The 26622-nt window shown below is 37.3% G+C and overlaps 2 protein-coding genes across 3 annotated transcripts in view; both read right to left on the reverse strand.

Annotated features, from left to right (window-relative positions):
- The window catches only part of LOC114646079 (protein S100-A1-like), a 349931-nt gene extending 324219 nt beyond the window's left edge, over positions 1–25712 (reverse strand). Inside the window, exon 1 of the mRNA XM_051923287.1 lies at positions 25701–25712. The gene's annotated coding sequence lies outside the window, so the exon portion shown is untranslated. The remainder of the gene's footprint in view (positions 1–25700) is intronic.
- LOC114646084 (uncharacterized) lies at positions 14254–23247 on the reverse strand. 2 transcript variants are annotated; one of them, XM_028794071.2, is made up of 6 exons: positions 23021–23247; positions 19304–19633; positions 18644–18979; positions 15392–15490; positions 14826–14863; positions 14258–14550 (listed from the first exon to the last, which is right to left on the reverse strand). In XM_028794071.2, the coding sequence occupies exons 1-6, from the start codon at positions 23067–23069 to the stop codon at positions 14509–14511; spliced, it is 894 nt and encodes a 297-aa protein (XP_028649904.1). In that variant the 5' UTR covers positions 23070–23247; the 3' UTR covers positions 14258–14508. The 2 variants fall into 2 exon arrangements, with proteins under 2 accessions (XP_051779243.1, XP_028649904.1); XM_051923283.1 differs by lacking the exon at positions 14826–14863 and having other exon boundaries at positions 14254–14550.
- Positions 25713–26622: the final 910 nt, after the last annotated feature.

Genomic DNA, 26622 nt, shown 5'->3' on the forward strand with positions numbered 1-26622 from the left:
ATATATATATTTAAGAATCAAGATCAATGGGTCTTGTCACATTTTTCTTTACTCTTTTCATGATATTGTTAGACTGATTTGCCATGCGTTACTGTTGCACTGTTTGTGTTATGTTTATTGTTTTTTTTTATTATCATTTCACTAATTCTTGGAAGGTTTGTGGGGTTTTTATTGCACATTATGAAGTTCATTTGTTTTCAGGTTTTAATGGAAGCCTTGATGAGTCATATTGTATTTATTTATCTGTTGTTTGTAATAAATTTTATTTATATGACACCATAAAGGCAGGAGCATTTATTATACAGTAAGCATTCCCTGTTCCCATAAATGCCTCCCATTTTTGTTCAAATAACACAGACATTTATAAAAATTAACAGAATTATTTTAATAATATCTTTAGTCATCAAAATTAATGTTAAGACATTTTTTCTTCACTAAGTACAATTTAATATGGCTGTTTAAAAGTGTTTAATTACTTACAGTTTTACATTCAAAGGAAAGGCCTTAATCTTTCTTGGTCTTTTTCAACTCTTTACCAGAAGACTAGATCCATTCTGCCTTTATCAATCATGGAGCCTCTTTTGAAATCCATGCTCGGTTCCTCCAACCAATTTGGATGTTGCTGTCCCTTGTGGCTTTCTTAGAATCTCTCCACTGATCTTCAAATCCCTTTTCCTCATCTTCTAAAAGTCTCATCATCAGTGTGCAAGGTTATGCGCGGCATTATAGTGCCTCTCCTCTGCGTTCTGAGTGGGTAGTCACCATCACCTGACATATGTAATGAGATGATTGCTGATACAATGAATAGCACTGACATATGAAACACTGAGGGCTCAGCCAGTTACCTTACCAACAAGTCAGCCAACGCATAAAGTGCAGTCACATCTGCCAAAGCTGATTTGTCTCAAAATAAATCAATCACAGGTTAACCCAAGCCACTGAGTCTCCTGTTGGCATCACATATGATTTGTGTGTTAATGGAATGTGACAGATTATCCTTATATATAATTTGATAGTATCTGTATGTATGGTGTTCGCGTCAATACCCCATATGTATGGTGTTCGCGTCAATACCCCGTATGTAAGGTATTCGCGTCAATACCTCGACTCAATACAAGTTAGAAGCATGAGTAATGACGGCTGGGTATTAGCAACGGTCATTGTTTAAATTTTAGCCGATCTCAGATCTAAAATGAGTGACGATCGCAACGCAGCCACAACAACAGCGGCCGCAGAAAGGATGCATAGGAAAAGAAGTCACGTGACTGACGAGGAACGTAGACTTGCTAACATGACCAGACGTACACAACGTGCACAACAAACGGATGAGCAGCGTGCTGCTACAAATGCTACTAACGCAGAAAGAAATCGTGCAAATCGGACACAAAGGACAGGTGAAGAACGTACGCTACAGAATACTACTAACGCTGAAAGAAATCGTGCCAGCCGTGCACAAGCGACTGAAGAAACTCGAACAGCCGCAAATGCAGCACGGGTTGAAAGACATAGAGCAGCCCGTGCCTTGCGTCGTGAAAATGCTCAGCGGCACGGCATTGCCATGTGCAATCACACAGATACAGTATTATTTAGGAAGAAGTTCCGGAGCACCACTCTGGCACATTTGACAACCTGTGCAAACATTGCAACTCATTCAACTTCACCTGTGAGAACAAGCAAGGTGGAGAATACAATTCCTGCCATAAGGTTCGAGTTCGAATTAACCCTTACAGATACCCTGACAGGTTTAAGAACCTGTTGACATTTTTAGACCCAAAGCTGCCCCGTTTAAACAGGAAGCTCTTCATTACATCGGCCGAAAAGGTCTATTTTAGGCACAAATCAGTGCCACGATAACAAAATCATTTCAGGGACTTAAAAAAACAAATAATTCTTCGCAGAGAAAGTATTGATTTCACAAACGTAGAATTTGTAGCCCGATTTGATCGGGCTCCCAGTTGCTAGTGGTTAATAAAAGCAGCTTTTTGCTCACTGGATGCCTCATTGCAATATGAGTGCAGAGAAGTTCTCCAATTATGTTAGGAGACATGGACACTGCTGCAAATTGTCTTTTTATGTTGGCAAACGTGTTATGGTTTATACATGTACATTCATACCATACCAAAACTAGATGTAGTGCCTCCTCGGTTAGCTAGTAGCTTCCAACACAGAGGGCATAATGGACTGAAGCTTGGCTAAGATAGTCCTGATCTGTCAGCCAGTTTTCTGAGAAGTGATAACAGGTAGCTGATACAATAAATGCCAAAAAACAAAAAAAGTTTTTCAGCGCAAATATGTAGCATTGGCCCTCTTAAAATAGAACTAAAATGCAGTCTATATGCTATATCCAACACTTCTGAGGTTTAATATGTTTGTCACATCAATGTTCATTATAATAACGGCTCAATGATATGAATGATTATATGTGTAAGTCGTAATTTAACTGCATGGTCCGACTGCAAGTGTGTTGTCATTTCCCAATTTCTCTGAAATGTTGTGTATACATGGGTCAGAGCTGCCATAAATATAGGAAGCTTTCATGTCAAGTTTCCTTTCATAAATCTCAATGTTTACACACATTTTGAGCCTCCTTTTGTGTGTACATGAACATTATGAATGAGGACCCAGGATTCTGCATTAAGACAGTTTCACATACTACCAGAAGTAAAAATTTTCTAGATAAATAATTGAATTGAGCATATGGCAGAAAATTGGAAAAAAATTGTTGAAAAAGGCAAAATTGAGTGTTGCTATAAACATTGTAATAATAAGTTAAATTACTGAGGGATGCTTATTACTTATTTAGCACAACATCTGCTGGAGCTTTGCCCAACTGACCCACAGTGCAGAAATGCCACCACTCACCACATTAAACCTTCGCTTGATCTGTTCTGAGAAAGAAAATTTAATAATGACAGACTCCAGCTTGCCAGGTTGAAATGCGGGTTGGCACATCTTGGATTTCTGGCATGAATGCCCAGACAGAAGGTCATATTATGGTCTGTTCTATTGTCTGACCCTGAGCTGTCTTTTCAAGATGTAGTCAGTATGATTACTGTCTGCAAAAAGGGTGCTGGTATATCATGCTGGTAACAACTGGACTGTTATCATGACAAAAGCCCATAAGTCATTCTCCTCGGCTATACCATTCACCTAGAATCTAGAATCTAGGTCCTAGATCAAAACTCCCTCAGAGTCCACTCTTAGCAGAATTTGTGTCCCCTTTTGCATTGAAGTCACTTCCTGGAATTCAAATATTCTGTGATTGTTTGTCACAGATAACTGACTGTGCAATGCTGCAAAATCCTCCTTGTCTTTATCTTTTGTCAGACGATACACTTGAATGAAGGTGGTGGAGAAAGGTCTGGAGGCTAAAGGCAGTGACAGAACTCTAGTTAAGATACATTTTAGGTCAGCATACGTCTTGCTGTATTTCTTTCAAGAATTATGTGAATTATGTTCTCAAAACAAGAAGAGCTATCTTCTTGCAGTCCTGAAATTACCTCGTTTTTTCCATCTTTTTTCATCTTGACCTAACATGTTCATATTGCATGTTTTTATTTCATAAAATACATTCATAAGCTTCACATTCTGATACTTGCACTGGTACTTGCAATCTAAGCAGCAATCCCTGTGGGTTTGTTCTTCCAGCCCACATTAAGCAAACTTTTGTTCTCAATCATTTAATAGCAGGCTTTAGGTAGACCACATCATCTCCAGCAGCAGTAGCAGCAGCATGGAGGAGTAGTAGAATGTTCCATTTTTCCATTAGCATTGGCATCACAACCCCTGGAAGTAGCGGGCCCATATGACTTCATTTCTTTGTCGATGGTTTACTTTGGCATAAAGATCACCAGAGGGACCCAATCCTGCAACTGCTGAGAGCCTTTTTGTTGTGGAGCAGGCTTGTAGCCTTAAACAAGAAGCCTAATCACAATTCAGCGTGGGTACGGCTTATTGACATCCTCATGTCAAGCTGACTCAATTGAATAATAACAGGCCTTGTGGTATTTGAGACTGGAAATCCATTTCCTACTTCACCTTGCCCTGTCATATTGCAAATCCATGAAACAGTCTTATTTGCAGTAAGCCTAGATATGTGATGGCAGATCAGTTACTAGTGTGATAAGACAGACAAGAGACCAGGGGAAACAAGAGTGAAAATAAGTTCAATACTCTGGAATTGTCAATGATCAAATAGAATTAGCCAGATGGGTTAAATGCTCTCCTCTAATTTGCAAATTATCTTATTCTCAATCCCACTAAAAGATTTCACACATGACATTCTGGTTCGCAGAACACAATTCTAGCATTGTTTACTGTTATCTTCACTCCATACTGGTCATTAGATGGGATTCTGCAATATATTATAGAACAATAGGAAGGATGTTTTTATTTTCATATTAGGTTTTGGTGACATCTCATGGTTTCTTATGAAACTGCACAGATTCTTCTAGTTCATTGTCACAAGCACATTATATTGTTTGAGTAAATTGAGAGCGATGTCAGACAGTTACCACTGTATTCTTTATGCATGTGTTTGAGTGTACAGCTCTAAATTAAAAACCTTTTGTTTTAGGATTAGTTTTGAATTGATCAGCAGTAATATATTTACAGAACAATTAGCTCCTTGATGAAGATCTCTCTTGGATGAATCACTCTCACCTGAGCTGCTGTGTATGTCTAAGAAACAACTCATAATGAACTGCTGGTGCTGTTCCAGGGTTGGGTCTTTTCGTGTGTCCAGTGCTGATGGTAAAGGCCTGGGCTCCCTTTGACTCTGTAAAGTGGATTAAGAAAATATAGTAGACAGCTGGGTAGGCAAAACTGTAGTAGCCGAATGTTGATATCATATTTCTCACAAAATGTTTACAATGATTTTTTTTATATATATATTGATATCTTATGGATTGGCAGATCGAAGCTGTAGTAGAGATGTCTAGCATCCCAGGCTTCCCTGCAGTGAAGACCTTTACTTTACTCATCTGTGCTCATTTTAACCAAAACTATGTGACCACCAGGGGGCATTGCAGCACCCCAAACCTCAGACACAACCTCACAGACACAAGTCCAAATATATATAAAAGGGTTACTAATAATAACACCTTTACAAAAAGGCTTAAAAAATGGCATAAATCAAAGTGCAATTCTTCTTCTCTCTCTTTTTATCACCTCCATACCTCCCAACTGAGCTTGGTCCATCCTCCACACCCAAATCCAGATAACCTGGATGAGGTCGAGCAGCTCCTTTTATCTTGAACCCAGGCGTATTTCCAGTGCCAGGGCATAGCCCAATGGAAGCACTTCAGTCAGAAGTCCCCTGCAGCACCCTCTGGTGGCACCCACAGGTACCAGCAGGGCTGCCTCACTGCACTACAGTTCCTAGGATTTCCCCTCAGATATTCAAATGGGTCCCAAAGCCAAGAGATGTTGCCATCTAGTGGGTCAGGGTAGGATATAAGATTCAAACAGAGCGTCCCCCGATCTCTCTGTTGCATTGGCCTCCAGGCCAGTTAAGGGATTGAAACCATTCTTGGCCGGGATGCCAGTCCATGTGTGCTGTCCTTTACAACTGCTATTCTGAGACTCTAACAACATAGAGAGAACATCAGGAAGGAGTTTATGATCAAGCATCATAGTGAAAATACTTACAATCCTAACCCTACTGATGATTACTGCTTCTGTCGCATAACTTTCTTTTCTAAATACATATTCTTAATAGGTTAAGTAAGAACTGTCAGTCATATATATCTTTATTAGGTCTTTTCAACACAGGATGCCAATTGATCATAGCAAGGTTGTTTGTGAATTATTACATGATCTAAATTTCAGGATTCTTTTTCCTGAGTGGAACAAATAAGGTAAAAAAAGCATCCACATTTTTTTTCAGTTCTAACATATCAGGGCATAGCTAAAAACCACCTAGTCCATATCAAATCATAAAGTCAGATAAATCTAAAATCTATCTATCTACACTTATATGTCAGGCAAATAATGCCATAATAATTACACAAAATTACATTTACATTTACTTATTTGGCTGACGCCTTTATCCAAGGCGGCTTACATTCATGATACATTTGGTTACATTTCTTTTGGTTTTCCAATTGGAGCACAGGCAGGTCAAGTGACTTACTCTGGGTCACACAGCATCAGTAGAGGGATTTGAACTTACAACCTCAGGGTTTGAATGAAGATCTAGCAACATACAGGACACCCACAGGACAGTAATAAAAGACATCTCAACATTAACATCAAATCTTCTACACTGAAGGCAGAAATTAAAATGAATTTGTGTAAATTTCCCAGTTTTGTTCAACAGGCAACATGCTAAATCATATTGTGCAAGGATGCATCAAAAAGTAAAGTTAATTTGAAAATTACACAGTAACCTCAACGGATGGAAGCAGACGCAATACAACATGCTCACAATGGCTTATGGGATGTTTGGTCACCCACAGCACAGTGCTCTGTCATTAGTCTAGCTGAAGCCAACATCAGATGAACATGGACGGTCCACTGGTAGAAGGAATAAAACCTGCTGAAATTCACCGAAGGACATTGGATCAGAACAAAAGTGAAAATGGCATTGCTCAATAAAAAGTTTCTGAGTAGACAGAGAGGTTTAAAGTGGGAAGAACACGCGTAACCGACGAGCTCAATCTAGTCGACCATCGACATCATGCACACATCGACATGGTGAATGCCTTCCTCAGAGAAGATCAATTGATTATGTTGTTGCCTGTTGCTGCACATTTGGATATCAGCTATGGGTTTGCACATGCCATAGTGCATGATGACTAGGGGTACCATAAAGACGGGCACCCAAACAGTTTATTAAACTGCACAAACCAATACCCTTTGGTGAATTTCAGCAGGTTTCACTCCGTCTGCCCAAAGAAATCTCACTATGGTGCGTTATCCCTGAGTGGAGCATCCAAGTTCATTTGACCTTGGCTTCAACCAGACTAACTTCAAAGATCTGCGCTCTGCATGTTCATACTACCCATGAGCCATCACAAACATGTTGTACTGTTTCAGCTTCTATCCGTTGTGGTTGCAGTGAAATTTTCAAATTGCTCGTACATCAATGTGATTCATGATAATAATCATGTCTAATCTAACACTGTGAGATGTACAAGTTTGCAGAACCCTTTAAAGTCCTTCACAAAAAATCAACCAATAGGTTGCTGAACAGGCCTCTAGCCTTAAAGTTCTGAGGCTGAAGCTGCACATGCGCAAACAGAACAAAGGTATGGAAGAACTCTACAGGGTCCAAGGGCCAGCCCCAGTAACAAGCTAGCAGCACCAGGCACAAAGGAAATGTCACATAATCCAAAAAGAATATTTTAGCATATCAGTATATCATGAAAAATTTGAAAAAAAAAACTATTCTGCTTATGAAACTTTATAACTTCATGGACTAACCCTATCCCAAGTATAATCCAATCTACTTTGGAAAGTACAGCAAACTTGAGAAAATCGTAAAATGGAAATCTGTGTATTTTATTTTTTTACTTTTACAAAAACGACATTATTTTGTACACTGAATAGTTAGCATTTCAGGGGTGCACATCACAGCAACTTAAGTCCATCCATCCATCCATTTTCCAACCCGCTGAATCCGAACACAGGGTCACGGGGGTCTGCTGGAGCCAATCCCAGCCAACACAGGGCACAAGGCAGGAATCAATCCTGGGCAGGGTGCCAACCCACCGCAGGACACACACAAACACACCCACACACCAAGCACACACTAGGGCCAATTTAGAATCGCCAGTCCACCTAACCTGCATGTCTTTGGACTGTGGGAGGAAACCGGAACGCCCGGAGGAAACCCACGCAGACACGGGGAGAACATGCAAACTCCACGCAGGGAGGACCCAGGAAGCGAACCCAGGTCCCCAGGTCTCCCAACTGCGAGGCAGCAGCGCTACCCACTATGCCACCGTGCCTCCCCACAACTTAAAGTCTTCATGCGAATACACAAATTCATACTGCTATCACTTATTAAATGGCTCATAATAAAACTCTTCATTATTCCACCTGGATCGAACTGGTCTTTTTCTGTGAGATTGACAAGCACTGACATTCTCTGATTCACTGTACTTAAAACAAACCGATCTGTGACTTGGGGAGGTCCAAACCACCAACACCAAGCAGAAGAAAATTGGCCATTGTTCTCTGGGAGAGAAACTCATATTCAGTGGGGCTGACCTGGTCTCTGAGGCAAAAGGACGGCAAGATCCATAGATAGTCCTGTTCATGTTCCTAAAACATCTCTGCTGCATCTTCATATGATGTCAAAACCATGAACCACAGGGAGATAATATACTGCTCAAAAAATTAAAGGAACACTTTTTAATCAGAGTATAGCATCAAGTCAGTGAAACTTGTGGGATATTGATCTGGTCAGTTAAATAGCAGAGGGGGTTGTTAAATCAGTTTCAGCTGCTTTGGTGTTAATGAAGTTAAGAACAGGTGCACTAGAGGGGCACTAGTTTTGCATTTGGCCATGGTCAGTGTTACTACTAGTAGTATGAGGCGATACCTGGGCTCTACAGAGCTTGCATAGGTAGTCCAGCTTCTCCAGGATGGCATTTAAAAATGATTTAAGGAATAGCAACTGCATTTCTTATGTTCAATATCGATTTCCTCCACTGTTCTACAAACTGTTGTAGAATACTAAAAGAAACAGCATAAAGTCATACTCTTTCACAGCTTTTGGATGAGATTTTCTTAAAATTCTCGATATTATCAGACTGTTAATGCAGTATCTTGCTCAACATATGAATTGAGGGCAAGATTAACTGAACATTCATGCTATTGAATAATACTAACTCACACGTCCTCCTAAAATCTTTGAAGACATTGGCATTAACCTTTGAAGAACTGATATGTTATAAATAAAGTGATATAATGTGTTAAAACATTACAGTCTAGTGATAGATAGATAGATAGATAGATAGATAGATAGATAGATAGATAGATAGATAGATAGATAGATAGATAGATAGATAGATAGATAGATAGATAGATAGATAGATAGATAGATAGATAGATAGATAGATAGATAGTGTAAAAGATGGCCGGCAGGTCAACCCGGCTGTGATGCCCCTGCGATGGAAGGATAGGGGTAGGCAAATTTTCAAAGACACTGCCTCCCCCAAAACACTAGATGGCAGCTCCCCTGGAGCGTAACGGTGCCCCGGATTCCCACAGGGCATCATGGGACTTGGAGTTTGGTTGCTCAGCCCTGTTGGGTATCGTGGGTGCCACTAGGAAATGCTGTGCGAGGACCGGAGGAGCCATAACTCATCCATAGCCTGGAAGTATTAGGATGTCACATGGGCGGGAGCTCTGAAGTACTTCTGGGCTGATTAAAGAACTTTAATTCTCTGTCTGACTCGGAAGTCACATGGATGGAAGATTAGAAGCACATCTGGGTCAAGGACTATTTAAAGGACTGTTGGAGACCCAGCAAGTGAGAGGTAGAGGACAGAGCTTGCTGGGAGGTGTGGAGGAGAGATTTCAAGAATTAAATAGTATTGTGTTTATTTGTTTATTGTGGTGGAGGAGCTTTGGTAACTATTTATTTAAAGAAAAGAAATGAAACAACTTCTTGGTGCTTTTAAAACGTCTTGTCAGTGTCTGTGTGTCGGGTAAAGCACTGGTATAGCGCCATCTCGTGTTACAATAGATAGGACTGAGAAAGTATTCACACTGCTTCACTTTCTGTACAGTTTATTGTCTTGTACATTTAATTAAAGATAGATAGATAGATAGATAGATAGATAGATAGATAGATAGATAGATAGATAGATAGATAGATAGATAGATAGATAGATAGATAGATAGATAGATAGATAGATAGATAGATAGATAGATAGATAGAAATATCCTTTTTTTATATTGACAAGTGATTTTGATATATATATACTGCATTTGTGATTTTTCTTTTTTATTTTGTGATTTATATGGTATAAATACAGGAGCTAATAAGGACTCTTCTATAATAAAATGGCATTCTTAACTCAAGAGTGTTTGTTTTTTTCCAGCATGACTGCATTACATGTCAGCTGTACTCTCTGACTTTAAAAGTTCTGTGAAGTGCAGGGTGTCATTTTGTGGCTTGTTTTCTTGGATTGTGGTCTCCTTTTGAATTTCTTCTTTTGTTTGCTGAAAGATTCCCCATTGGAGATCACTTTCAGCCACATGCCATGTCCAATGCATTTACGTAAATTTGGATTTCTTCCTGGTGTAATTTAAAAGTTCATATTCTAATTTCACAGCATTTCCGTAAGCTGATAGTTTCATTTCCAGCTTTGTGAACAAAACAACAAACTGAGCAAATAGAGCACCTGTGGTCAAAAAGTGCAGTCTTCAACTTTTGGCTTGAACAATTTTTTCCATTTCACCTAACCACAACGAGCATCACCATGCCCTGGCACTTTGACATTTCAAGGTGTCACCAGAGAACTCAAAGCAGACTGCAATAAGTGTGCTAGAGTAAATAAAAAATGTACTTTTTTACACATTTTGTTTTATCCTGCTGGTTATGGGATGTATGTGCACTATAATTAATAAACCAATATACAGTCACACACTCATTATAAATCCTATGAAAAACTATGCACCTCCACTGTAGGTTCTATGGTTTTACATAAAAGAGAAGAAATAAAAATAGATAAACCTCACCTCAGGTGAACTACAAAGCATAACAGATCTTACATCGTCATTATGAATTTACAAACAAACAAAAAAATAAGTAGAAGCCATTTGTGACCCCTTGATTCAGGAGGGTTTGTTCACTGTGACTTCTGATTTGATTCTTAGCTATGACTCTCATTCAGTGTTAGCAAAACTGTAAAAGGATTCTAAACCGAGTGTAGCCTAAATGTTTCTGATCTTTAAAAAAATAAAAGGCAGGCATTTTGTGAAGATGTGAGGTCAGCCTGACATAGGTGATTCACAGAAGTGTGAGGTTTCAATGGGTGATCCTTTTTCTCTGACTTCATCTGAAGGCTGTGGTAGTACATGCATATCTATACACCCCTATGAAATTACTGAGACTTTAGTTTAACAGGCTACCAGAGGAACTTTTAACATTATACAGTACTAGTAACGGTGCACTACACGATAACGTGCAATGAATACACTTGACTTTCTTTCTCTGTACGTTTAGCATTTGTTTGCTCACAGGTTGATGTGTTTGCTGCTTCCTGAGCAGCTCATTTTCTCCACTCTAGCCGCTCGCTTCTTCTCTTCTTCCGTCAGCATCTTTTCGCATTAAAACTGATTAAGTCAGTGTTTGTGCTGCAATTACTTAGTACATTTTCTTTAATTTTTCTCTTAAAGTAGCACTTAAGTCTTCAATCTGCCTCAAGAATGATTTAAGATATGAAGAGGTAGGGGAAGTGACGGCGAAGGTGGTAGGGATGAGAACGGCACCCATACACATGCGCCGCATGGCCACCCTGCTGCATGCTGCTGATAGTTGATTCTACAATAAAATAAAATAAAAATAAAAAGAGTAACAATTCCAAAACTCTTCGCTTTTAATATAAAGCTGTAGTGCAGAGTTTCAGCGTAGTACAGGTGTACCAAATTTCAGGCTACAGGTTATTTGATGTTTGACCTTCACCTTCTTGGGTTGACCTTTGATCTTGGAGGTCAATCATCATCCCAAAAGTGGACACTAGAGGTCACGTAGTATATGTGTTCCAAATTTCAGGTCAATAGGTCAAACGGTTTGCGAGCTACAGGTGATTTAAAATCCTGGACAGACAAACGGACAGCCATGGTAGCATATTTTATATAAAGATAATGCAGGCAGTTCATGTCTGGGGTCCTCCATGCATGGAGTTTGCATGTTCTCCTCATGCCTGTGTGTGTTTCCTCCCAAGGCCATGCAGGTTAGGTGGACTGGTGATACCAAATTGACCCTTGTGTGTGTGTGTGTGTGTGTGTGTGTGTGTGTGCGTGTGTGTGTGCATGTGTTCACCCTGCATGTAGTAGTGCCCTGTCCAGGGGATGTTCCTGCTTTGTGCCCTATGCTGGAGGGATTGGCTCCAGCACCCCCTGCGACCCTGTTCAGGACTAAGAGTGTTAAAGGATGACTATTACAGGCAATTCTCGGAGAGCCTGTATGGGTCTGATGGAGTCCTCTTTGCTAACATTTTCACACTATACATAATGTTCCATGTCAGGCTTCTCCAAACCCTTTCAAGCAGAGCTAATTCCTATCAATGTTTATTTGTCCATCTGTTCTTAGGATGTGGAAGAGGAAAACCTAATTACCTGGAATAAAACCCTGAGCCATAGGGAGAATGTGAAAAACTGCACACAGGCAGGAATCAGACATCCTCTGCCTCAACTTTTACATTCCTATTTCAAGATATTTATTACTTCATTATACTCTGTCCCCCTGAATGCTATTTATTACTTAAGCAATTATTCCTTTGATTATATCTCAGTAATTCAGCAGTTTTGTCTGTTCATTTAGAATATTTACTGTATGTATGTATTATGTATATGCATATACATACATCCCAAAGATTTGTATTAAATGTGAGTGTCAAGTGTGTGTGTGTGTGTAATTAGCCCGGTGATGTACTTGTGTCCCATCCAGTGTTTGTTGCTACCCCGTGTGCAAAGCTCCCAGGACAGGCACCAGATGTACATTACTGTGAATTGAATGGATGAAAGGTCTTTTGTCACTAAATTGCTTTATAATTTGCTTAGCACGCTTAATATAAAATTTCTTGTTCGTTACATGTGCCCAAGATATTCGCATCCCTAATGGCAAATGTCAACAGTGCATGATTGTCTGTCTTTGTTATTAATGTTATACTGAGTACAGCAGAGGCTGAGTACTGCGCAGAATACAATTCCCCACAAGATTTGTACACTGATATCGTATACTGTACACCATCATCACATAACACCATAACACCAGAAATGGAGAAACTGGAGCATCTCATTAATTTAATACAAAAGACATTCAAGCTTTTAAACCTTATTGACACATCCTTAGAAAGCTACAAAGAGAAGACTTTTAGAAATGGAATACAGACATATGCTAAGGAGTTTACAAAGCTGAACATTTTGTTTTACAAGTGAAAAATTCAAAAAGGTACTTCACTTTATGGATATTTTACACATTAAATGTTCAGTTAGCCAGTCAAACATGTACTGACTGCATTGCTCCATTTTTTCTCCATTATACCCAGAGTGACACTATGTTAGGGTATGACGAGGATGTGCTGTTGGTTTTGTTAAATTATGTCCTTGAACATTAGGAACAAAGTAAAAGCTTTATTAAGATTGTCTTTATACGTTTTAGCAGTACAATTAATACTATCCCGCCACGCATTTTAGTAGACAAATTGTTAGAACTCGGTGGTAAACTCTAAACTTACTATTTGGCTTTTCGATTTCCTTATAAAAAGCACCAAGCAAGTGAGATTAAACATCACCTCTGCGTGTTGTCTCCCATGATGTACGTTTTATAAACAAATGAGTGCCAGGCTTCATCAAGTGCCTTCTCTGAACATGGAGATGACATGGCACTGGTGAGGTCCTTAAAGGCTGACATTCTGCCCCGTTAGCATTTTGACGGAGATGCAGAAGACTTTGCCAAATGAAATGGGGCTCTAAGAATTGCCCAGTAATAAATGTAAAGAAAACTAAAGAGATGGTCATTGATTTTTAGGAAATTAAAGGCAGCAGTCCCATATACGGAAATAAATAGCAAAGTAGTAGAATGAGTCACATTCTACAAATATTTCGGGGTGGAGATTGATAACCATTCACTATTCAATCAAAGTGCTTTAGATACAGCTAAACATTCAGGAATGGCTGTTGTTCTTGCATAAATTGAACGACTTTAGTGTTAACTGCTGCATCCTCCATAGGATTTCCTCGTCTGCTCTGTAGAGTGTTCCTTCTTTTGGCTTAATCTGTGTCTTTGTACCTTATATTAGTGTTTGCTGTGAAAGGCATTATATTAACCAGAAGAAATTAGAGGTTATAGTGTAAAATATCATTTTTAATAGGGTTTTTAATTGTGGTAACCTAATGCCATTCTTAGTAGATATTACCTCAGTTTAAATAACTAAATAATGGTGACTGTTTTTAAAGATATTTTTGCTCTAATTTTTATAGGAAGAAGAAATGAAAGACATGATGATTTCTTTAAAACCAGTAGCACAAATCCAACTTGAACTAAGAGGACAGTGAAGTAATTCTATTTAAATTATACAATACACACATAGTATACAGATACAACCATTTTAATGTTTTAATATATATTTGCAAATGGATCATTTAAAAAACCCTCGTTCCACACTCTCTAAATAAACATTTAAAAATTGTGTACCCGTTACACTGCTCAATTATATGAATACATTTTATTGTAACCATGATTTATTTTACTTTTTAAATATTGATGTGGTTATCAGTTATGTTGTTTTCAAAGGTGAGTTTTCTTTGAGTGATCCAAACATTGTGTTATCTGCTCACTTTTGTAAACTTCACAGATGAGTATTCTGTCTGTTAAAAAAAAACAAAAAAAAGAAGAAGAAGAACCGTTTGATTTTACAAAGTACATTCATAAGTAATGCATAGTCACTGCAAAATGAACATCTTATATTCTTCGAATAATGACAGGAGTGTATTCTAACAGGAGTCTTATGTAATCTGGTTACACATTAAAGTAATTATGAAACTTGTATTTTATCATCATCATGTAAGAGTCAACACAACATTATTAATAAAATTAATAATTATCTACTGCTGTTGATAACTATTAGTATAATAAATGTTACCTCATGCTGGCCAACTGTGTATATATTCTGAGAGGTTCCTGTCAGATTAAAAAAAAGTTACTACTTTGTGTTTTTTAAAGCAATACATTTTTAATAGCCTCACAGCTAAGAATATCTAAATCAAATAGTTTAATGTTATTGTTATTCTTTAAGCCTGTTATATAATGTTTGGGTTCAAAAAATGGATGGATTGATACTATTGTTATAATTATTATTATTACATTTTGCAAGGATCTAACAAACATCTTGTCAGTACATTGTTCAAAGAATTGACCGGCGCTGAATGGGACATCAGTCCAAAGCAGGGCACATTCATGTTTGCAACAACACTCACAGAGGGCCAGTGCAGTGCCACCAGTTTTCCTTTTATTATGCAATGTCTTTGTTACTTTAAAAAAACTTTAAATGAAACATTATGTCTTTGGATTGAATACCAAGAAGAAGCTCATGCAAACAAGATCGCAAGCATGCAAGCCACATTGAGTCTAAGTGCCAGGTACTGGCCATACTACCCTATATGTCACCGTGCTACCCCATTATTATTAGCATTGTAGAAACATAATTACCTGCTGTAAGCTTCTTTTTGTAGTAGAAAGCAATAATCACAGCCAGTAATAATACAATAATGAGCACAGGCATTCCGTAATACTGAACAGATGTACAGCCTACACAGGGATGAAAAAAAGAGAAATCGAAAAGTTTACTCTATAAAAGCATTTCTACCTTTTTAAACATCCATTGTAATACACATTAGCATACTGTGTTGCTTTTTGACATATCTGATGTGCTGTTGATGAATGTAACATGGCCAATATATTGTGATGAAGGGCAGGATGCATTTAAAAAGGCAAACTTTAGTAAAAGTTCCTCATTATCTATGCTAGTCATCTGGTTCAGTGGGTGCTGACAAGACAGACACTCTTGAATATGACGCTGGTGCCAAAAACAGTGCCATGATTCTTTAGGTGATTTTCTCCAGTTTTGCCATACCGACACTCTTCAGCCGTAGTAAGTTTGTCTTAGTAGTGGCTCAGTATGGCCGTTGGGCATGTTCAATATTCAAAGCTGATTTTAATAAACCTGTAGTGGTTGCAGTAAAAAGAGCAACAAAAACAAATTTGATGAACACACATAAAAGTAACATGCCAGTGTCAGAGTTCATAAAAACACCATTGTCACAACTGTCTGTACATTTAGATGTTTATTTGAAGGTTCCTGTTGGTGTGCTGACTACAAGCTGAATAAACTTCACTGGTCTGAGCTGCTCATCAACAGCTCAAGTGGTATCGGAAGATAAAGAAGATACTCATAGCAGGTGTAACTGACAGAACAGGGGACTGCTACTGGCAGACAGAATAACTGTCACAGGCGCAAGTCTGGATTTTTGTGGAAGTATTTTATAGAGCACTGGAATAATTTTGAGGAGAACACACCATTCAGCTCAACAACCTCACCAATCCTATCAAACCAGTTTCTTCAAAATTACTTCAATCAAAGATTTAAAGTACTTCTGTTTACCACACTGTTTGTCAACTTACTCTATGTGTTGATGGTTCTCTGTCTAAAGAAATCTAACGCTTTTTTGAAATATCTGTATTTGTAGTTCCTCTTTCTCAATTTATATTTTTATTTTTCCAGCAACACAATTGTGCATTTGGTAATGACTGACATCATAGTTTTCTAGTACAGTTATGAGAAGCAAAACTAAGCGACACTTTTGACAGCCTTATTTTGACATGATTTATGTATTGTTTTTTCTTTCTCTGATTACCTAACCCGATAGCATGTTTTGTTTTATTTGTGTTAATCTTCTAGTTTTTAGAACATTTTAGAATTGACTTTAAAATACTGCTTATGGTTTACAAAGCCTTAAATAATCTCGCTTCATCTTATATTTCGGAATGTCTTACACCTTACACTCCAAATTGTAACCTTAGATTATCAAATGAGTGTCTGCTTATAATTCCAAGAGCTAAACTTAAAAGAAGTGGTGAGGTGGCCTTCTGCTGTTATGCACCTAAAATCTGGAATAGCTTACTGATAGAAATTCGCCAGGCCAATACAGTGGAGCACTTTAAAAAACTGCTAAAAGCCCATTACTTTAACGTGGTTTTCTCATAACTTCATTTTAGTGTAGCCCTGATATTCTGTATATGCATTTAATTATCATTTTTTTCATGGCTCATACATCCGTACTAACGGTTTTCTGTAGTGGACCTGATCAAAGCACCATGCTGTCCCTACATTGATGGATTAAAGGCCAGAAGTACACATGACCGTCATCATCAAGTTCTTCCATGTGAAGCCTGAAAACCATGAGGACTGTTTGAGATCATTTATGTTTGTTAGAATGACTAGAGGGGGCTGGGTGGTCTTGTGGCCTCGGAACCCCTGCAGATTTTGTTTTTTTTCCTCCCTGGCCATTGGTCCTTACTTTATTCTTTGTTAATTAGTATTGCCTAATTTTTATATTTTTTTCTTTTTGCTTTCTTCATCTTGTAAAGCACTTTGAGCTACATCAGTTTTATGAAAATGTGCTATATAAATAAATGTTGTTGTTGTTGGTGTTATTACAATATTACAGCAATTGTGACAAGAACAGGTCATTCAGCCCAATAAGCTCATTCATCTTATACACCTATATTGTCCAAAATTACATGAAATTGAAATTTCAAGGACTGTAAAGTCCTACTCTCTACCATCATTCCATGTGTCTATAGCTATCTGTGTGAAGAAAACCTCTAACATTTGTACAAAATATGTCCTTAAGTTTCCAACCAAATCCAAGTGTTTTATATATGACCTTATATTGCTTTGAGTCTTTATAACAATCCTGACAAATGATGACCATTGGGAAAGTCTGGTGAAAGTGCAGGCAATCTGCTTTGGACGTTGAGCAATGCCAGCTATGTGCAGCAAACCATCATAAAACAACCATGAATTTATCAAAATCTCTACCTCCTACAGACAACACTGAAAAAAGAGCTGTCCTTGACCTGATTATACCATGGGAGGTAAACGCTGATCGGTCGTCAAGTAGAAAAGAAGAAAAAAAAATCAAAGCCAGAAAGGAAGGATCTTGGATGCATTGCCAGAACTCAGAAACATAAAGTCATACAGAAAATTTACAAAGAATCCAAAAACTTGGACAATGAATCCCTCATGGTGTCAGCTTATAGTCCATCACTCCCTGTATAACTGGATGTGACTTTCAGTGACACGACCCAAGCAATGGGGTCAACGTGTCATGGTAACAGTTAGCCAGAATGATGGCATTGAAGAAGACTAAAACATTTACAAAACTAAAACAATGTAACAATTGAAAAATAAAGATGTACATGCATTCACAGCATTTGAAAACAACAGCGTTGCAAAAAAATTAGGAGATGCAAAATTCATAAACTGTAGAAAATATAAAATCTATAATAACAGATGTTGCATGTTTTTGCTGTAGGGGACAGCATAGCTGGAATCTAACAGAACTGTTATTGAACTACAATGAAAATGTACTCAACTGAGTACTGCATCCTACTAAGATCACATCGATGAGCCATCCAACCATTCTCTTCCTAATCTCAACAAAGTTCCATTAATGCCTTTAGGTGTTTACAGTGCATCCATCTTCCCCATACATCCTGCTCACCAGACTACTACAAACTTAGAAACACTGCAACTATTACTTCTAAAAGTAAACAGACAAGTCCATAACTTCAGTACTGATTACCACCCATATTGATTTATACCCTTACCAAAGGCAGAAAATGTCCTTTAATGTACAGTATATGTGTGCAAGAAAGCAGTACATTTTTAAGACTCACCTACTCTCCAGGCTTTCCATCCATCTCCAGTGAAGGGTTTGGGTAGACAGGCTTTGAGTGATTCTCCACTGTTCCGAACCAAACATGTGACGTCACTTTTCTCCCTTTCCTTCTGACTTATCCTGAAGTGACTAAAAGCTAAATGTGACCCTTCAGTGGTGATCATCTCCACTCCATTTACTTGAGTAGTAATATTGTCAACTATCCAGTCAAAAAGGCTCCAGGATGGAGAAGAGTGTCTCAGAACACAATACACCTTGACCGAGGATGTGGCCTTCAAGTCATTGACATCGGGGATTGGAGCAAAAATCTGCAAAGTTGGTGTTACCAAGAGGTCTTTTGCAGAAGGGTTAAGAATTTTGTTACTAAATTAATACATAAAGTATGTACTAAAGAAAATGTACAGAAACAACTAGGACAGCAAAACATTTCCAGTTAAATCTATAATATTAAGAACAAAACATTGCTATTTATAGCATTTAAAAATGTCACACATCACTTCAACATATTGTGTTTAACCTTCCCCAACCAATTTCTGGATAGCCTTAAACCGATTTCTCAAAATATGTGTTACATTTTCAAATTACTTGTGTGTTTTAATTGTTACAAAGTTTGCATTTCTTCAATAATATCGTATAGGCTCTTTTTTTTTTTACTTACCTTTAACCTCTAGAACTGAACTGGCTGCAGCCTTAATATCTTGCGCTGCTCGGATGACACAGAAATACGAGCCCGAATCGCCCCTCTCTACATTTTGTATGTTTAAAGCAAACGTTCCATTTGTGAAATGCAGCTCTCCGGTGTACCGTCCCACTCTGCGCACCTGACGAATGTAGTTGACCACATGCTGCACTCTTTGGCCTGACACCAGTCGGTACCAGCTGACCATCGACGACTCTTCCCTGGGGTCCTGAACAGCGCAGTGCAGCGTGACGTTTTCTTGTGTTCTGGCAGAGATCCATAGCTTTTCTGGCTGAGCATTATTGGTGTCTGTTTGAAATAAAAGAAGTTTTCTATTCCATAGGCAATGCTGATCAGTTCCGAAGACTCCGACAGTATCTCACAAATATATAAAAACATTTTGTAGTCCCTTACTTTCAAAGATTCTACAGTACGTTGGGGAAGTGATCTTTCACTTAACATCTCTAAAAAGGAGTGGAAGGCAGCCATGCGTAGAATACACTCCAGCTGCATATGCGCAAAGCATTTAATCAACCAATTTCAATCAAGCACATTTATCTTGTTTAAAATTGTCTAAAATGTATCCAGGGCAAGATGCAATCTAGCTCCAGCCTCAATGAGCCACATGTTTTGGGTGTGCACCAAATCATTCTGGACAAATATTTCTGAATGCTTCACAGACGACCCTGACGTAGGGTTGCCAGATTAGAAAATTAGAAATACGGGGCACTCTTAAAGTCTCTCTCCAAATTACTATATATATATAAATTTATACATGACCCCTACACACCCAGACCAATATATTATATAAAAGTAGAAACATAAGTTAAAAACATAAAGCAAGGATTTTAATGGATTATGAGGAAAACAAAAGTAAAATCATTTGAAACTTATTTACTGAAAGTGCAATTACATACACCACAGTTTGCTTCAAAACAGCTTCTGCCTGGGTTGATAAATGTCCATTCGCTGGAATATTCATTACGAAATTTACACTTACGTTTTGGCCTCTTGGGATGGATGGATGGATTAGTTTTTAAGTTAGAAAAGAAGTGGGCTGTGGCAAGTAGTAACAAGACACTTTGTTGACGCTGTATGTTGCAATGTTGATACAGAACTGCACAGCAGTGCGGCTGGAGACCTAAACGGTAAGAGTGTCGCTGTCCTCAGCCAACCATAACAACTGAACGAGTTGCGAACAGGCAGCAAGCATTAGTTTCCTCGTTACATTTGGGTTATTTTCATCAAGAGAATCTGAGAAAAGAAAGTATAATTACTTATAAAGTTACAACTAAGTACCGTAAGAAGGTAGTAAAAATATATTTTTATTGTGAAATTTGAAAATGAACTAGATACGGGACATTTGGGTGTCCCTGAAAGGTCAGTACGGGACAAGGGACAAAAGGATCAAATATGGGACATGTCCAAGGGACGTCTGGAAACCCTACCCTGACGTCACAATCAATCAGCTGTGTTTGGTGTAGTCCTGGATGGGCTTAAAGTGGAGAAGGACAAACTGATTGTAACTGGAAGAATCCCAGCCCACCTGTTATCCGTGGGTAACTCATGTACTATAGCCTACCGTTTGAAATTGGAAAAAACAAAAAACTTCTGACTAACAGAGTTTGCTCAAACTTTTTAAAAATATGGCAAGATCAAATTAATCAGATCTTAGAATGAGAATTTATATTGGGGGAAGGACACTCTCCTTTCTTTGTTATTTTTAAAGATTTACTCCTGTTGTAGTCTGTGCAATCTCTTGGACAGAGGTTGAATTAGGGTTTGTTAAGTTTGACATGATTGTATGGAATTCTAATACAATTTTAAAAAAAGAAAGAAAGAAAGAAAGAAAGAAAGAAAGAAAGAAAGAAAGAAAGAAAGAAAGAAAGAAAGAAAGAAAGAAAGAAACGAAGTCATAACGTGCCGAAGAAATCTGTGAGCTGGTGCACGCCACATTGCAAAAATTCATTCCGACTTTTCTTTTAAATAAAACGTGCATAATTCGGATTTAATTATGGACTAAATGTATTAGTGCTCCGTGGCGTGGTGTTAAAATATCCACATCAATCAAACGTTAAAACACTGGATGTATATTTAGCCTGAACGTATGTCCTCTTGTTATTATCTCCTACAGCACTGTGTATTTGCACCAAAATGTGCTTTATACCTTAACATGCATCCATCCATCCATCTTCCAACCCCGCTTTGTCCTGACTTAGATATATTTCCTTAAGAAGACGGCTTGAGCGATTAATAATTCATTTATAATAAAATTGCAATACAATGTCAATAAACATGTATAGTCAATCTATTGGGTAACACCCCAAACGCTTTTACATTTAATTCTTTGCTGTAATTTTGAGTATAAATTGCGGTATAACATAAATGAATGTTCTGAAATTCACTTGATCCGATTCGTGAGATCACAGGCACAAATCGCAGCACACGAGGATGAAGTTAGCTACTTATTCGCATGCAGCTCCTAATTCGGCGGGCTGCTTAATGGAATGCGACCCAAAATTTAATATTGAAGACGTGACATTTCTTTCTTCACAGGCAAGCCCTATAATAGTATAAATCTCTTGCAAACACTATTGAGATCGCGGGAGATCGAGTCTAAGCCGGCATGGTTGGTATATAACACGAGCCAGCCTTGGACGGAGCACAAAATTCACAAACGCGCTTAACGATACAGTACACGAATGCAGCGTTCTATACTATACACTGTCGCAAGATGATTCTTTTGTGTTTTCCACGCCTTGTCTCTGTAGCTCATCTTCGATCTCACAGTAATGCAGTACAACCCAACTTAACAGGTTGGTCTACTGATCAGAGACCCTTTTCGTAAAATGTATTGAGATCAGCTTTATAATTGCTTTCATTGCTCAGATACTGCGAAAAGACAGAATTGTTATTTGCTGAATCGGTAACGACTGCAATTAGCATAAATAACAATTAAATTATGAACACTAAATCGTTGTCTGTAAAATGCCACGATTGTCATTATATTGGAAATGTTTTCTGCTTTACTGATTCATTTTAGTATTAGCCTACACTCCTATTACATGTTACGTATATATATATATAATATATATATATATATAATATATATATATATATATATTATATATTATATATATATATATATATATTACCAAAATTTTTGCACTGACGAATACCTGAATTATTTCATTTTTCATAAAGACGACCTGCTATATAACGATTTTGATTTAAATGATTGCTATTTAATAACGTCCCATCCACAGACAGGGTTAGAAAATGAATGCGCGAAAGATTTAAATTGCTCGAATTCTTTAAATAAGGGTGAATACATACTTAAAATGCATAAATACAAATAAAAGCCAGAAAGCAAACTGTGCATGGCATATTTTTTCCACCCAGTTAAGTGTTTTATAAAAAATATTTTAGATCTCAGTGTTTAAGATCGTAAAAATGACGCTTACAGTTGATACAATATGATAAACTATTCCATTTAGTAGACTATTATCTGGGGGAAATATTTACATACTGATTTACCTTCTTTGTTGATTATCTCCACATCTCCACGTTGTAACGCATAAATTAGATTTTAATCTTTTCAAAAATAAATGTTCAGTTACTGCTGATGTATTTCTAAATCATACGGCCAGGAAAGAAAGTTTTAAACCTGCAAAAGAAAGAAAGAAAGAAACTTACATTGCGAGGTAGCCGCCAAAAGCAGAAAAGCCCCAATTAAGTGCTCCATGTTCTGTGATCTCAAACAGAAGTGGGTGAAGTGGACTTTTTAAAAGGCACCTTGCGGTTTTGACCTCCTCGTGTGGGTGTTGAAAGTGCAGAAAGCAAACTGAAGTTGCACTTGCAAAATAAATGTTATTAAAACCAGTGATGTCAGTACTTATTACTAGCAGGGTATCTGATTGTTTTACATATTTTATGTATTCTTCGTTAAAGTTACATTTTTTTCAGTCCATGAACTGTAATATATATAGTAATATGCAAGTCATACAATTATTTTTTAAACAACAAATATATTCACCTACTTTTTTGTAATACAAGTTGTTGCAGTGTTCAGTTCCGGCTGCAGTGGCTTCCATTCCAACTTGCTGACTTTATTTACAGGGCTTTTAATAAGGCTGTGTCTTTATTTATCTGTTTAGACAGAAGATCTGAAAGTGCTGAATATGAGCTTAACTTTTAAAAGTATTTAGTAGACCTTTGTACTGTTTAAGATTCTCAGTACCTCTTCCTTTTGATACAGTTTAATACCAAAATGCTCTACTCCTTCTTTATTTGCCAAAAGCATGTCCAGTATTTCAATGATCTGCTTTGTAGAGTGCCTTACAAAAGATGCTATACTATATTATGCAAAGATTGAGGAGTCTGGATTAATCAATATTTATCTTATGATAATGAAAAAAAAAATCAAAAAAGTGAGATAGTAATACTTATCTATACTTTTGTTCCTGTATAATGTGGCTATGTTCTTTAATCCATCTTGTGATGATGTGCACAGCATGTCGAACGGATGTTTTTTTTTTTTATTATCAACAATTTACTTGTTCTCCATAAATCTCTTTTTATAATATTAATTTTTACCCAATGTTGATTTTTATTTTTACCTTTGTTAGTTGTGTAATGTACTTATTGCAAAGCATCTTTTCCTTCCTGACTCCGCTTTGGGTAGTAAGCTCTTCTGGGCCCTTTATCATAGTTTAGCATATCTGATACCCTTCATCCAGGAGTATAAAACTGATGAGGTGCCTAATTCTGGAGGGGCCTCAGAAGCGACTTTAGTCCACATTGCTTAACAATTGTGGTTGTCTACTGTATGAGAAGGGGTTTTCAAAAAACAATAATAATATTAATAATTTGATACAACAAAGTAAAGTAAAACTTAAAATGTTATTCAAGTATAAAATAAATTATATTTGTAGTGGTCTGTTGTGGAACAAGAAGAAGATAACTATGGTTACCCAGATCTTGTTGGTTGTGAAAGGGCCACCTTAACAGTTTAAGCTTCATGGCCCCAAAAATGTAACGCCACTACTGCATACATCACATTTTCAGCATCTTGTAGCACCTTACATTTGAGTCTTGGGCATTTTGTATTCAGAATTGCTTTCCTTTATGCATCTAATATGTTATGTGTTTTCCTAAGCCAAATCTGCCAAACTGTTAGGTAATACATTTTTGCAATAATTACATTCTTGGATTCATGCCTTGATACTTCTTTAATCCAAAATGCCTCTTGCTTTCTCTGTAAAGTCTTTCTTAGAAGTTTCCAAATATCACAGACTCTGTTTGTTTAGTTTTTAAGACTGTATTTTTCCAAATGTGTTCTTTTTAAGTGGTATGGCATTTTGAAAGCAGCAGGTTTATTATGGAGTAGATTATAAATACCATATTTCCTCAGTAATGATCCAGCTTTGCATCTCATTATAACATTTTCTTTTCCTTTCATTTGTGTGTTAGTTCTATTATCATTACTGTACGGTATATTTTAATATCTGGAAGGCCACATTTTCCTGTTGCCTTGGAAACATCCTGGATAATTATAAGGACCTTAAAAGAAGAAAAAAAAACATTTTTTTTTCAATGTGTGATAGTACTTTTGGTTGAAGAAGAATGATTGCAGCTAAACACATTAACTTTGGGGCATAATTTTCCAAATGTATGTATGTTGTAAGGCATTAAAGGCCTTTTCTAGATCAAGATTTGGCAAAGCTATTGGGATTTTTTCTTTCTTCTGCATATTGCACTGTTTCCTTTATAAATAGTCTGCAATTATTTTTTAATGACTGCATGTGCCTGATCCTCTTTTATGATTTATTTTGTTTTCTTCTGAATTTAGTGGCATAAAATCTGTTTCAGATCTTACAATCTGTACACAATAATGTCATTGGTCACAAATTCTCTATCTCATTCCTTTTCATTTATTGGAATTAATGTAATGATGCAGATAGCACAGTGGTTCAGTGGTAGCGCTCCTGTCTTGCAACAGGGAAACTGAGATTCCCATCTCTGGTGATATTTCCATGAAGATTGCATGTTCTCTCCGTGTTTGTGTGGGTTTCCTCAGGGTGCTCTGGTTTCTTCCCATAGTCCAAAGACATGCAGGTTAGGTGAATTGGTGCTGCTAAATTAGCCCTAATTGTTTCTGTGTTGGTGTGTGTGTCTGTCTTCATCCTGCGATGGACTGTTACCCTGTCCAGGGATCATTCCCATCTTGTGCTTGCTGGGATGAGTTCTGGTTTCCCCACAGCCGTACTCTGTGTAAGTGGGTTAGGAAAATGAATAGATGTTATAATACCCTTTTCCCATGTCCTGGCTATCACTCCTTTTAATTACTTTCATTTAAACATTTTTCAAATTTTACATAATTATAATCCAGAAAGTTAAATACAATATTATTGGAAGACCATCTATCCTTGGGCTTTGTTTTTAGAACTTCTTTATACTGTATCTTTTCTTTCAGGTTAATTTCATCAAAGGCTCCTTTTTCTCCTTTTCTTCTATGCAATTCATAGTATAGTATCTGTCTGTTTTCTTTTTCCTTAAATCATTTCCTTATCACTATCATCTTTAAGATTTGTGCATAGCTTTTTTCTCTCTTTAATTTTTCTTAAAGTAATGCATACATATTTCATTCTGCTTTATTTCTTGTACGCTGGTAAGGAATTTCATTTTTTGTCTTTCACTTCTCATTTTATCTTACATCTGTGCTTCTTTGTGTTCTGTTTTCCTTACTTGAATGTATGGATTTTCTAACTGTTTTGTTATGTTTTTAGTTCTCTCTCTTTTTTACATATGTTAGCTTTATGTTTTACTACATCCCCCACTCACTGAAAGTTCAAATAATAGTCTCTCAGTGATGCTCATTGTACATAACATACCTTATATTTCTTTCAAATTTCTGAAATTCATAACAATCACCATTTAACTTCTAAATTCATCTTCCTGTTTTGATTTTCTCTTGATTTTACGCTTTTGCCTATATTATGTAGTGATCTGAGAGGAAAGTTCTTCCTCACATTATTTATCGTTTGGTGGTTAGGTCTACCTGGGACCTTTTTCATTTTTTCCACCACACCTTGTGTAAACTCCTCCATCATTCTCCCTTGATGAGTATCCATCAGTATAACTCTTGTTTAATTTACCTTAACAGTCTAAAAGGTTTGTCAAATATTTTTTCATACTGTCATCAATCAAACAAATTTGCCTCTTTTTGGCAACCAATCAACACTAGGCACACTGCAAAATCCACAGTCTTGGCCCATCTTTTTTCTTTCTCAAATCTG

The sequence above is a fragment of the Erpetoichthys calabaricus genome, chromosome 2, assembly GCF_900747795.2.
Source record: "Erpetoichthys calabaricus chromosome 2, fErpCal1.3, whole genome shotgun sequence".
Taxonomy (NCBI): domain Eukaryota; kingdom Metazoa; phylum Chordata; class Cladistia; order Polypteriformes; family Polypteridae; genus Erpetoichthys; species Erpetoichthys calabaricus.

What these genes read in the sequence shown, in the direction of transcription:
- LOC114646084 (XM_051923283.1), bottom strand. Translation starts at nt 23,069, where the DNA reads ATGGAGCACTTAATTGGGGCTTTTCTGCTTTTGGCGGCTACCTCGCAA. An exon ending in TTCAGTTCTAGAGGTTAAAG is followed by an intron (nt 18,980 to 19,303) that starts GTAAGTAAAAAA and finishes CTTCTGCAAAAG; the next exon opens with ACCTCTTGGTAACACCAACT. An exon ending in ATGGAAAGCCTGGAGAGTAG is followed by an intron (nt 15,491 to 18,643) that starts GTGAGTCTTAAA and finishes ATCCCTGTGTAG; the next exon opens with GCTGTACATCTGTTCAGTAT.